Source organism: Cydia amplana, chromosome 6 (genome assembly GCF_948474715.1).
Source record: "Cydia amplana chromosome 6, ilCydAmpl1.1, whole genome shotgun sequence".
NCBI lineage: Eukaryota > Metazoa > Arthropoda > Insecta > Lepidoptera > Tortricidae > Cydia > Cydia amplana.
This window is the reverse complement of record NC_086074.1, coordinates 11,184,691-11,198,429: the sequence shown is the minus strand read 5'-3', so window position 1 is coordinate 11,198,429 and position 13,739 is coordinate 11,184,691. Positions and strand designations below refer to the sequence as shown.

General features: G+C 36.6%; 1 protein-coding gene across 1 annotated transcript; it reads right to left on the bottom strand.

Annotated features, from left to right (window-relative positions):
* Positions 1-5,215: 5,215 nt before the first annotated feature.
* On the bottom strand, positions 5,216-13,423 carry LOC134648870 (sorting nexin-29-like). Its single transcript, XM_063503449.1, has 11 exons — positions 13,327-13,423; positions 11,974-12,140; positions 11,281-11,408; positions 11,053-11,194; positions 10,440-10,546; positions 9,525-10,254; positions 9,068-9,188; positions 8,239-8,415; positions 7,315-7,455; positions 6,087-6,214; positions 5,216-5,353 (listed from the first exon to the last, which is right to left on the bottom strand). Exons 1-11 carry the CDS (start codon positions 13,327-13,329, stop codon positions 5,263-5,265), a joined length of 1,935 nt encoding a protein of 644 aa, XP_063359519.1. The 5' UTR covers positions 13,330-13,423; the 3' UTR covers positions 5,216-5,262.
* Positions 13,424-13,739: the final 316 nt, after the last annotated feature.

Below are 13,739 nucleotides of genomic sequence, written 5' to 3'. Positions count from 1 at the left end.
GGGATTTTTTTATGTTATTTCTACTCAGAATCACGAGCTCTTTCTATCCTAATAGGAGAAAAAAACTGTCTTATGGTTTTTATTTCCATTACGTCACCATTTTTCATAGACGTATGGCGGTCGCGGAATGGAAAGATCGAAAAATGTATGGAAATTTTGGGACACTTTTTTTCTCCTATTAGGATAGAACGAGCTCGTGATTCTGAGTAGAAATAACATAAAAAATCCCAAATTTGAAAAAAAGGTGTAGTGGACAACAAAAAAAAACGCCCATCTTCATTTATCAGACCGGATTTTCCAGGGTCCGTGAAACTAAAAAAAAACCGGCCAAGTGTGTGTCTGGCTACGCTAAAGGAGGGGAGCGCTTTTGTGTTGCGTGTAAAATGCACCATTAGGTATTACAATATTACTAACTGATATGTCTATTGGTAAATTAAATGCAACAATATATTCATAGGAATAATACTTTATTAGCAAGGATTTCTTATATATTTCAAATAAAACAGTCTCGAGTCGCGTTTTATAACAGGCACCTGCAATCACCCTAACTAAAGTGTCATTTTATGGAACTTGCTAACTATGTAAACAAAAGTCACTGGTAAATTCTATTATAGGTACTTACTTTACTCTGGGTAAATTCATATTTTTAACAGTTTCAATATGGCGGTTTGTTTACATAGGGGTCACAAAACCGTGCGTATTTTAGAAAACCTGTTTTTCGGTTTATGTGCAACAGCAAAACCGGGTTTCCGGTTTTTTAGGTGATTTCGATTTTACATATAATTTGTAAAATAAGCAAGTATTTTTTAGGATCAATGCTTTATTATTAAGTCTTCCAAGACATTTCTATTTACTCTATCTTTACCAAGACCATCAAATTCCATCAATAAAGATTTTACCCTCATGGTCAGCAATTCTGAAACGGAATGCCTGAGCAAAATATTACGTGACAACGGGGTGGACGTAGTCCTTCAGGAAACGCACACCGCTTTTAATACCCAACTCGCTAAACGAGGTAAGTTACAAGGGATTTGATTTGGTTGGGGCCACTACAGTGTATCAGCTGAGGGTATAAGAAATCTGATGTGGAAGGCTATCATGGACGACAGATAGGAACATAGATTAGTATATGTTATTACGATAGGAACACCTTTTTAGCCATTTTTAACAAAGGCAAAGGAACCTGAAGGAACAAAGAAGAAGAAAACTGTACATAGTAAATATCGCGAGATTGTATTTTGTTATAATTACTACAATCAACTTTTTTAACTAGAGATCAACGAACGTTCCTACTAAAATGTTATTTAAACTACGTAGTACAGGAAATTAAGGGATATTTAGTGAAAATTGTAAGCAGTTTTTTATACACATAATACCTACGTATACGAACTTCGTATAATGTATTGTATTGTTCTAAATATAATAACAAACTCTGAAGTAATTGTTGCTCATCAAATTAATTAAACTATGTTTATAAAACTGTAAAATCGAAAAACTCGAAAAAGCCGGTTTTATCAAAGTCAAAACCCGGTTTTGGCAATTGGCTGAAAACCCGGTTTTTTCGATTTCGGTGAAACCGGGTTTGTGACCCCTATTTACATAGTTAGCACGTTCTATAGAATGACACTTTAAACAAGCAGCAATTACAGGTTTATACAGACTAGTGCATATAAGTGTTTCCATCGTATTTTCTCGGAAACGTTCGTTACGTTCGTATTTGTCATGCTACTTCAGTCAACCGCAGTACTTTTTGTACCGAGACTGACTGAAATAGCAAAAAGAAAAAACGAAACAAATTATCCACTACATCTGTACAAGCTAGCGCTTGTGAAACAACGTGACTGAGCAAACCATTTATAATTACAGGAGGAATTGCTACATTTTAATCATCATATGATTATTGATGCTTTAAAATAATAAGTCATCGTTTATGATTCCTAAAATAATATATTTTCCATCTTAATGATATTTACTAAAATAAAAACTTTTAATACCTACATATTGATCATGATAACTTGATAACTCACAAATAAAATGATCCAGTAAATATTTCTTCACATCAATTTCTCTTCATTTATACTGACTAAAAATATCACAGACATCATTCTTGAAACACATTATAATATGTATGCGGTTAGGTACTTGGAATTATAGAACAGTGAGTACTCACCTACTATGTACAACTTTAAAAAAAGTGGCCACATTTTACCGTCTAAGGTGATAAAGTCAAATATAAGTAATATACAACTATATCACAAATAAGTAGGACAACATTAAATGCTGATTTAGGTATACATAAATAATTGGTTTATTAGAAAACACAATCCCTAATGACTGCGCCACTGGAGGGTCGACCCAGTCTTAAACTCACGTCGTGTCACTGAAGTAGGTACCCTGAGTACCTACACTACACAGGATTCCCCGGAAACATCAGAGGGACATAAACATAAGATCTACATGTAAAAAATGCGGGTTTTAGTATAGAGGCTGATACAAGTAACTGATTTTGCTTTTTTGCAGTTGTACGTAGTATAGATACTTTAAAAATGATATATGTACTTACATACTTAGAACTCGTTAATGATATTGTCAACATTGCTATTACAACTTGTATAATCAAGATTTGCAGCTACACATCCATAGTACCTACATTTACTGACACCAAAGTTAATGCCCTTGGCGATTGATCATCAAATCATCATTCGATCTTATGTCTTTGCAATAAGGTTTATGTTGAATTGTCAGTTAATAATGTGGATGGTTACAGTCAACCAATTTGAATCCTAGGCCGCTATAGAACCTTGTCGCTTTAACTACTAGCCTAGATATTGTGATGGCGCTGTAACAGCGCGCACACAACATCCCGCTTCACCGCCGCGCGACGCACCGAGCCATCGCGCTTCACCGCTGCGCAGACCACCCACGACGATCGGCCCCCCGCCGCGCCGCGCGCCGCACCCCGCGAGCCACTATAAAAGCGCGAGCGCGCGTCCGTCCGTCGGCAGTCGTCCTCGCCGCCTTCAGCTGTGAGCACGGCTCTCCCACGGTTGTGCCGGCCTGGGGTTACCGCGTAGGCACCCGTTCCTTTGCTTCCCCCCCTATCTCGTTCCTGCGTTTCGGTTGTGCCGGCCTGGGGTTTCCGCGTAGGCACCCGATCCGCTTCCCGCCTATCCCGGTCCTGCGTCTCGGTTGTGCCGGCCTGGGGTTTCCGCGTAGGCACCCTAGATCCAGGATCGTCCTGTATACCTATCCGTCTTCATCCCCCTTACCCTTTGGGGATCCCGAGTATCCCAAATCGCGTGTAGCGTAGGGATCGCGCACCGTAGTGACTAACGGAGTCACCCCGCGCCGTCTTAGCCTAGGATACCTAGACTTAAGCCCTAAATAGTTTAGATTCAATAAACCGGCATAAAAGCCCGTCGATTTGCATTTTGCATCTGTGTTTCTATTAGCTACCCTGTACCCCTCTCTCCTCTGAGCTAACTAGGAAACCCTGGTTCCTGTCTGGAACTGGGGAGTTGTATGAGGCCACGCCCGCCCCGGCGAACGTGACCCCATCACAATATTATAAACAAATCGATTCATTATGACATGACTTTAATTATATTAGTGGCCTAGGAATCAAATTGGTTGACTTGACTGTATGGTAAGCTGAAAACATAACTGACCCCCACCCCTGCATATAAATTTTTTGCAGGGGGGGTGGGGGTTAAGGTTGGGATCAGATATCTCTGCAACTTACTGTAGTTTCCTACTTGCGGACACTAGTCTCTAGAATCTAACCCCCATATTTATAAACGCGCTACAAGCCTGAATTAGCTATCATAATCTGTCATTTTGATTTAATGTATTTGTAGGAGGGGTAGATAATAAGTAGGTACAAGAAATAATTGAGCCTTATAGTGCGTCTATGAGTGAAGGGGGTAGTCATCGGTCAAAATGGCAATGCTGACTTAAATAGTAAAAATATTATTCTTTATTTACTTAAATGTGATTTTTTCGTACGTTTCTACTAAACGGAATTGTATAAAAATTAAATGCTAATACTTTATACGTCTCAATCCATTTTACAGCTAGTTTATGTCTCATATGTACTTTTTGTATACAAAGTACAAAATATTAAAATAAATAATACTACTCTAATACTTAACACTACGTGCATTTTACTGAAAATATTTGATTTTGTAATAATACATATTATACTATATTTAATTAGATCCTATCGTGAGAAAAGAGACATAAATCTTAAATTCGTCGTTTGCTACCAATTTACTACGGGCAAAGATTCATTTACGCGGTTATCACCTTACCACACGGTGCGAGAGCGTGACACCGCGTTGCACGTATATAATAGCAATGTCCCGCTCACACACCGGAGCGCCGTGCGAATTCGCATCCAATGTGAAGATTGCCTGGTAGTCTAAGAAAAAATTCAAACTACAGTTAAAGAGTTCAACTAAAACCATAATATTTGTTTTTTGCACCAAGCTGCCCGAAAATGTGCTTGCCATAAAGAGTTCATAAATAATTAAAATCAAATAGGAATCTTTATATATTTCGAATTAGCTAGAGCAGCGGTCGGCAACCTTTTAGCAGCCAAGGGCCACATAGTAGTTAACGAAGTTGAAGCGGGCCGCACTTTGTTAATATTTATGACTAGACTAGACATTGTCGTTTGTCAATATTACATACAAAATAGCCAGCGAGGCTCACGGGCTGCAAGTGACAGGTTCACGGGCCGCGGGTTGCCGACCGCTGAGCTAGAGCAAACGCGCGCGTACTTAATGAGCTTTGTTTTTTACTTTGCAAGATGGGGTCTACAAACCTTTTCTGCTTATCCCAAAAGTTGTCTGTTAGAAATGCCTTTTGGTGTGTTTTGTATAATAATGTTTGCCCTATATTTTGAAACGGCCATCAGTTTACGCTAGCTAATTCTGATAGGTGTTCTATAAAGCGGGCTTTAGACATGTCCAAATTAAAGGAGCATGATAAAACTGTGTAAAGACATGTGTGGCCTTACATGATAAGTATGATAGAGTTAGATCAAGATATCTCTGCAACGAGTTTGACAGCACAGTCTGTGTAAGTGTTATACGTTATAATTTCATAGAAGTTGGACGTTTAAAATGACACTTGCACAGTCTGGGCAATCAAAATCGCTGCCTTTTCTTGGTCTAACTCTAACTGCCTTTACACATGTTTTTCTACAGTTTTTTATGCAACCATGGTCTAAAGCTCGTAATAATGTTATTTACTTGGCAATCAGAGAGCGTCGTAAGTGGAAGTTGACTCGTTGGAATGTTGACGATTTAACATGTGACTCGATCCGTTCGATCTCGAGGACGAGGAAGTGCTGAAAGGAAACCAAATAATTTAGTAAATTACATAGATACAGAGGTACAGACTAGAGATGCCACTAATATTCGGTAACTATTCGGTATTCGGCCGAATGTTACCTACTATTCGGCCGAATACCGAATATCTGTTGCACCTATGTACTTAAAAATAAAATTGCAGAATAAAAATAACCAAAAACTATGTAGGTATATTTAGAATGTGTTCTTGGAAAGTTGTTAACCTTTTGGACGCCAATGACCGATATATACGCACCGCAGGTCCAACGCCAAAGACGTATTAATCGGTCATAGACCACAGAGCAACATAAACCTAAGTGCATATGCATAAAGTTCAATTTCAGTTTTGACTCTTCGGTGACGTGACGTGACTCTTTTGTGTTTGACATGGCGTCGAAAAGGTTAAATACGAAGACCCTTTATTGAGCATTTGTTGATTAAAAAACATTTTATTTTTATCATGAGTCTGTTTTATTTGACTCTATTCATTAATGCTGTTCAACAAAAATATATCTTAGCTAACGTCATCTAACGTTGAGCTTTGTTAGCGAACAGTTTTCATAATAATTGTGACTCAAAATGTTCGCATGTCATGCCGAATATTCGGTATTCGGCCGAGAGAGGGGCCGAATATTCGGGGCATCTCTAGTACAGACCATATTACACCTAACTCGCAACAATTCAATTAAAAAACTTTAAACTTAATTTGTTAAGGTTACATTTATGGCTTACCCAAAGAATGGCAAGATGGTGATGAGCTGCGCTCGACTGGTGCACTCCCTCAACTCGGGTTGGACCAGCAAAATGTGCCGCAAATACGCCTGCAGCGCCACTCGCCGGCTCTCCACGACATGTGCGTCCTGTTATACAATCAAATAAAGCTATACAAATTGTTACAATTCAAGTGTAAATGATAAGTTTTACGATCCCGGCGGTCATCAGTTTAGCTTGCTGATAACACGATAAGTATTCGCTCTGTGCATAAAATTGTAGCGCGATTCAGAATTTTGGCTGCAGAGAACAGCGCCATCTAGCGATGGATTAAGTAACTAAATAAAATTGTAGGAGTTGGGGTCATCATCCCAGGAAAAATCTTAACAACGCGATTCAGAATTTTTGATGCAGGGAACAGCGCCATCTAACAATGAATTTAGGTAATTAAATAAAATTCTAGGAGTTGGGGTCATTATCCCAAGAAAAATCTTAACAGCGCGATTCAGAATTTTTTTATGCAAGGAACAGCGTCATCTAGTGACGGATTTCGTAACTAAATAAAATTGTAGAAGTTGGGGTCATTATCCCAGGAAAAATCTTAATAGCGCGATTCAGAATTTTGGCTGCATGGAACAGCGCCATCTAGCAATGAATTAGGTAACTAAATAAAATTGTAGGAGTTGGGGTCATTATCCCAGGAAAAATCTTAACAGCGCGATTCAGAATCTTTGATGCAGGGAACAGCGTCATCTAGCGACGGATTTGGTAACAAAATAAAATTGTAGAAGTTGGCGTCATTATCCCAGGAAAAATCTTAATAGCGCGATTCAGAATTTTGGCTGCATGGAACAGCGCCATCTAGCAATGAATTAGGTAACTAAATAAAATTGTAGGAGTTGGGGTCATTATCCCAGGAAAAATCTTAATAGCGCGATTCAGAATTTTGGCTGCATGGAACAGCGCCATCTAGCGATGAATTAGGCAACTAAATAAAATTGTAGAAGTTGGGGTCACTATCCCAAGAAAAATCTTAACAGCGCGATTCAGAATTGTTTATGCAAGGAACAGCGTCATCTAGCGACGAATTTAGTAACTAAATAAAATTGTAGAAGTTGAGGTCATTATCCCAGGAAAAATCTTAACAGCGCGATTCAGATTCTTTGCTACAGGGAACAGCGCCATCTAGCGAGGAATTAGGTGACTGAATAAAGGTGTGTGGAGTCGAACTGCACAAAACTGTACGTACCCGTTTTCGCAGGGTTTTCTTTGGAGGAAAGTTATATGACGCTATGTCTGGATGTAATTTCTTTAGCTGCATGTGGAGCTCGTGGAATTTAGCATATCGGTGATACACATTCCATTCTTCATGACCGATCTTGAGAAATATCTGTAAATTGATCACATATGCATATTATACAAGTTGCATAACTTTAAAAGGTAATCAGTGTAAGTGTATCTTGCCTCTACGTGTTTTAAATAAAATTATGTTTATTTTTATATATAAATTATAATATATAGTCCGAAGAATAAACCATATGATAATTCCAATCTTATAAATTATAGTACCATGTGAGTTTCAAATATATTAGAACTAGCCTTTGCCCGCGACTTTGTCTGCGTGGAGTTAGTAATTTGGGTATCTTATTTTTACCCAATCTGCTTTTTAAAGATTCCCCATACAAACTTCCATCCCCCTTTTCACCCCCTTAAAGTGATTTTTGGGACAAAAACTACCCTATGTCCTTCCCCGGGACTCAAACTATCTCCATACCAAATTTCAATTAAATCGGTGCAGCGGTTTAAGCGTGAAGAGGTCAGACAGACAGACAGACACACTTTCGCATTTATAACATTATATATTATAGTATGGATGTGAACTTTATTGTTAACAGCATAAGAGCTTATTAGTGTGCTTTTCATAATACAGACAAAGGAAATCTTAAATTTTAATGTACTTTAAAGTCTATTTTTTTATTCGGTAGACTGAAATGACAGTTAATAGTATGAAATGACATTTCATGTGCATACTATTAACTGTCATTTCAGTCTACCGAATAAAAAAATAGACTTTATATTGTTAATTAATTTGATTACTGTGTAATTATGGATCACGTATCTGAAATAAATGAATTTATTATTATTAAATTACCTAACAGTATAGTATAATCACCTGATAGACGTGATAGGATTGAGTTTTCTTGCCGACCAGAAACGCGGTGGGGATATAAGCTTTCACATTAGTTTCAGGATGGTCGAGTATCTCGAGTTCCGATCTGCTCTCTAGTTCTTGCAAGCGTTTTTGTAAATGCTGATTGAATTCCATCAGCTCTGCGTGCATTTCAGCAACCTATTGTAAATATAGACATACATAGAACCATGAATTATAATAAATATCTGGGTGACCGAGCTTCGCTCGGAAAACATATAAAAACTCGAAAATGCGCGTTTTCCCAGAGATAAGACCTAGCTAGATCGATTTTTCGCCCCCGAAAACCCCCGTATAGCAAATTTCATCGAAATCGTTAGAGCCCGTTTCCGAGATCCCCGAAATATATATATAAATAAACAAGAATTGCTCGTTTAAAGGTATTAGATATATGGGGCATTATCTATAAAAAGGGACCTTATTGTCGATGGCGCTTACGCCGCACAGCGTCGCGCGGCATTGCATTTATATCGGAGCATCGTTAATAATGGCGTAAGCGCCATCGACAATAAGGTCCCTTTTCATAGATAACGTCACATATGTATGTATGAACTATATTAGTGTTACATAGCATAGCTCCCGAATAATGAATGGGGCCGTAGGTACAGCAATATATCGACTGAAAAATATTACATAGGTAGCATATTTTTGCGAAGAAAATCGCATAAAACAGGGCGCGCTGGAGGATAGCCCCACTTCGGGTCGGGTTTTTTACTTTCTTATCAATCTAATTATTACAATAACAAACGAATGCCCTAATACACTTAAGAGATCTGTAAAGTGATAGACATACTTGGACCAGTTTTTTCTCATACTGTTCAGTTTCCTGCTCCTCGCCGTTGTTTTTCAAAGCAACGCCCATTTCAACCGCAGACATGTACTGTCTTAATTGTTCTTTAAGACGGTCGTTCTCTCTGAAAAAGCACAAATTAAAACAAAACTTATCCTCTAAATTCTAAAGTCTAAAATTCTAAATCATATAATTTTTGATAGAGGATATTGACTTTTAATAACAGTAGGTATTCAGAATCATCTTATAAAACAGAGTCCCCCGCAGCGTCTCTTTGTATGTATATATGTTCGCGATAAACTCAAAAACTACTGAACGGAACTTCATGCGGTTTTCACCTATCAATAGAGTGATTCTTAGGGAAGGTTAAGGTGTGTAATTTGTTAAGGTTTTGTGTTATGTAACCCGGGCGAAGTCGGGGCGGGTCGCTAGTATATTATGTGTTTGAAGTCATGCTTACTTGCTTAGATCCAGAATGATTTTCTCTAATTTAAGTATTTTTTCCTTGCTTGTCTGCTCAATATGATTACACCTTAATTGTAAATTCAAATATTCCTTATCTCTTATTTCTAAAATGGAATGAGACTTGTCGTCAGGTACGCTTTCGTCTTCCGTAAAACAAAGTTCCAGACAAGAAGTGCTCCCGTCAATGCTCCCCGCTACTTCTTCACTGTCACTCTCATATATTTTCAAATTATTAATACTTGATACAGATATATCATCTTTAGCCACATTGTTTGTATCTATGCTGTTAGATGACGAAAATATTTCTTTAGCACACTCTGACAATTTTGAAAGGATTTGCGAAGGACTATCCATGCCCCTCACACTATCAGGGAAGAAATGTCGTATGCTATTCTTATATTCTGAGCTGGTGGGTTCACTAGTGGAAGCTTGAGGAAGAGTTTTAGGGTCCGGAGAGTTCAGGCATGTAGCGGGCGCGCTGTTCCATAAAGAGTCATCTTTCATACTTGGCGACCGTGACAGTTTCCTGTCATCTTTGGTTTTATTTTTCGAATCATTTTTGTCAAATGATATGACTTGGCGCAGCGGCTTCCTCTTTAGATTGGAAGGTTTGACAGGAGCGGGCAAGGATATGACTAGTTCTGCTTTATTTGATTGGTTTGCTTGCTGAGTTTCATTTAATTCCGCTCTATCAATTGATAATGCAAACAAAATTGTTGATAATCCTAAAAAATATGTAACTATAATAATGAAGATATTAGAATAGTAAGTATCTATCACTTAATAAACGGAAGCAAACAGACAGTTAATATATTTTTATGAATAGTGACTTAAAAAATACCACAATTTTTGTAGTGTTGTTTTTCTGACTTATGGAGCTTAGATGGAATTAAATATTGTAAGGAATTACCTGAAGCCATGTTAGGTAACTGATATGCTAATTCATTGTTCCTTACTAATGCACCTTCTTCATAATACTCCATCAGGAGACCATGTGCTACCCAGCTTTGGAGATATCTGTCAATTTGGTAATATTTGTACTTCAATCACATGATAATTTACTACTCTGGTAAATAATAACTATGTAAATAATCTGATTAATGGGATAAAACACAGTAAATATATGGCGGATGTGAATGAGAGCTCCAAACAAAAAATATTCATAACTTAAACTAATGAATATAAATTATAAAATCATCCTTTTTTAATGTTTGTGCTACAAGGGCAACTGAAGACAACCATATGTTGATATAGAAGAAATGCTGGCTTGAAGACATTACCCAAATAGCCGGAAAACATTGGATGGAGACAGGAGAAGATAGAGAAAGTTGGAAAAAACTGGAGGAGGCCTTCACCCAGAGAGGGATCCATACAAACAAACAAAACAACTAGATAAACATAGATAAACTAAAAGAAGGAGTATGGAAGAAAAGGCTATAATATAATATATGTTGATATTAAAATAGAAAATACTCAAGATAAGAATGAATATACATACAATAAATAACTGTTAAATAACACACCTTTCTAATGATCTTTCATTTAAAGCAGCTCTAATGAAGGCCCTGAAGTACCCAAGTGGAGTGTTGATATTTGATAGAATTTTAAATCTTTCTTTCTCATGTTTAGTGAGGTGAAGACATGTGTAGCTCCACAAAGAATTTCCTGAAATAAGAAAATGAAAAATTTAAGAATAACATCAAAATAAATACCTGTGATATATCATATAATGTGTATCTAAAGGTACACACCAATATTGACTATGTTAAATGTAAAATTTAACCCAGCCGTCACCAAGGTTTGTAAAGCGGAGTTGGATAAGTTGGTTCTTATACCGTGACTGAGGACTTTTTCCCATTTTTCACAAAGCTGTACTATTCTGTAAAAAAGAAAGTAATCAATTATTTCGATTCAGTTTAGTTGATTACAATAACTCTAATACAATTTTGTTTCTAAATGAGTATGCATGAGTTCATAATGTGCTTATCAAAATAGGTGGGACTGATATTGCTGTAACTCAATATGATCAATGCAAGTACAATGTACTTGTATCCAAGTTCATGGGTGAATTGCAAAAAGTATGTAAGTTGATACCTCTAATTAGTCCTTATTAATTAGTATTTTTTTATTTAAGGTAAGTACATGTTGATAAGTATGTTACAGTAAACTATTAACTTATATGTGTATGAAATAAATACAATACAAAACATGCAATATGCAATTCATATAGGAAGGTAATTTTCGGAACACATTTGAAGACGCTGGTTCAATCTTAATCCTGGGCACCAGAGGGTTTGGTAAGTGACTGTGAAGTGAGTTTCTTCCGTTTGATTATGAATCTATTTCAGTTTACTATTGAATCAATTACATGTTAATGAAATAAGACTCAAATAAGGATAAGGATTTTTTGTAATTCACTTATACAGATAAAAATAAGTAATCACCTTATATCATCTTCTGTAGCAAGTTCAGCTTTACCTCCAAATCGGTTTTGGCAATTTTGAATGCAGGTCTGCAACTCTTGTGATACAAGTTTAGATGTTTCTATTCGCTTCTTTAGTTCCTCTTTGGTGTCCATAGCATTAGCAATTGTACTTAATATTTTACTGTTCTGTAATTGAGATTTAAGCAAGTTATTAGAAATTAGACACATTATGCTGGTTATTTACCAGGTAATAAAAGTGACCGTTAAAGGAGTGGACATAAATGTTTTCAAGCAGTTTTATCCAGTGTAGCTCATTTGCGCTAAATACATAGAATAATTAAATAATAATATAATTTGAATGTAAATTTTATCAAGCTTACCGTAAAACGGGGTAAATAGGTCCAATATTCACATTCAACTGGAATTTTAACCATCTTCCGTAAGTCATAGAGTATTTTATAGTGCTACATAAACATGTATGGTAAGCTCTTTTAGATGCTGAGTAGCCTTAAATTCCCGACTTATTGCCATATTTTGATATATTTTACAAAAACCCTATCGGATTCCAATTTACCCCTGACGGGGTAAATAGGTTCGAAAGTGAGGTTAATTGGAATTTTCACTAGGGTTGTCACTCAATCTATTCAAAGCTAGATAGGTACCTACCATCATCATCATCATCATCAGATACCTTCAAAACTAGTCTCGGAAAATCTTTACAATAGGCACTAAATTAACATTGCATTAGACATATAATACCAAGGTCTCTAGGTAGGGGCACAGTAGTAGGTAGGTACCTACCTAGTAGGTACCTAAATAAAATTTCCTTAAATTTACTAAGATTTTAATTTTTGACAACCCTATTAGGCAATGCCAATTTTCCCCATTAACAAACCAAATAACCCCCACGTTGTTCCAATTAGACCTGTTGACGTGCCAATTTCCCCCTTCACCGTTCCTATTATCTCAAAAATAACCTAAAAACGAGTGGTTATCGAAAAACTAAGATTTATAATGAAATATTACAATTATTTACTTACTTTTTGATTTATATAAACCACAATACACTATTATGATCGATATTACACAAATTTCAACACTTTTCACAATATTACTTACCTAAAACTTGAAGTTAAAACGCACCATGCACACGTGTTGACGACTACCCTGACTTTAAATGTGTTTTTCTTACTGAAACGCCATTGGCTGATTTAAATGCTCAGTGTAGCCAGTAGCAAAAAATACCATGTTCGTTCAGAAATTAATAAGTTGACCTCCTGTCTGGTTGTAATGGAACTAACAGACCAGTTTAGAAAAGCAGACTTTTATTCCAATTTACCCCGCGATTCCTATTTTCCCCGTTTTACGGTACCATTGTTTCAAATGAGTTCCAAGTTTATAGGCCTCATACACTCGTAAAATAAATATTAATACACGAAGTATTATGTTATTTACTCCCGTGACATCATACGTCGGTCATAATTAGTTTACTTTTGTAATGCTTTTGTATAAAAATAAATTAATAGTATTCGTATTTACAATAATAAACTGCCCAAGTGCCCATATTTTTTCTGCTCTGTCTGACCAATGAAAAAAGAATCATATGGAAGCGACATACCTACAAAAAAAGTGTGGCCGACGCCATATTGCCGAGAACTGAACATGGCGGTCTGTAGTGCTGGGAAGACAAGTTGATATTTGACAAGGATATCGATAAACTAAGTTGTCATCATTTTAAACACATAAACCTATTAGATCCACTTAAAGACAAGAAAAACATAGTGT

Bases quoted from the DNA above. Each gene is read 5' to 3' on its own strand.
- LOC134648870 (XM_063503449.1), bottom strand. The intron at 10,255-10,439 runs GTAATTCCTTAC...CATATTTTTTAG, and splicing joins GTTACCTAACATGGCTTCAG to GATTATCAACAATTTTGTTT. The intron at 6,215-7,314 runs GTACGTACAGTT...ATTGTATAACAG, and splicing joins AGAAAACCCTGCGAAAACGG to GACGCACATGTCGTGGAGAG.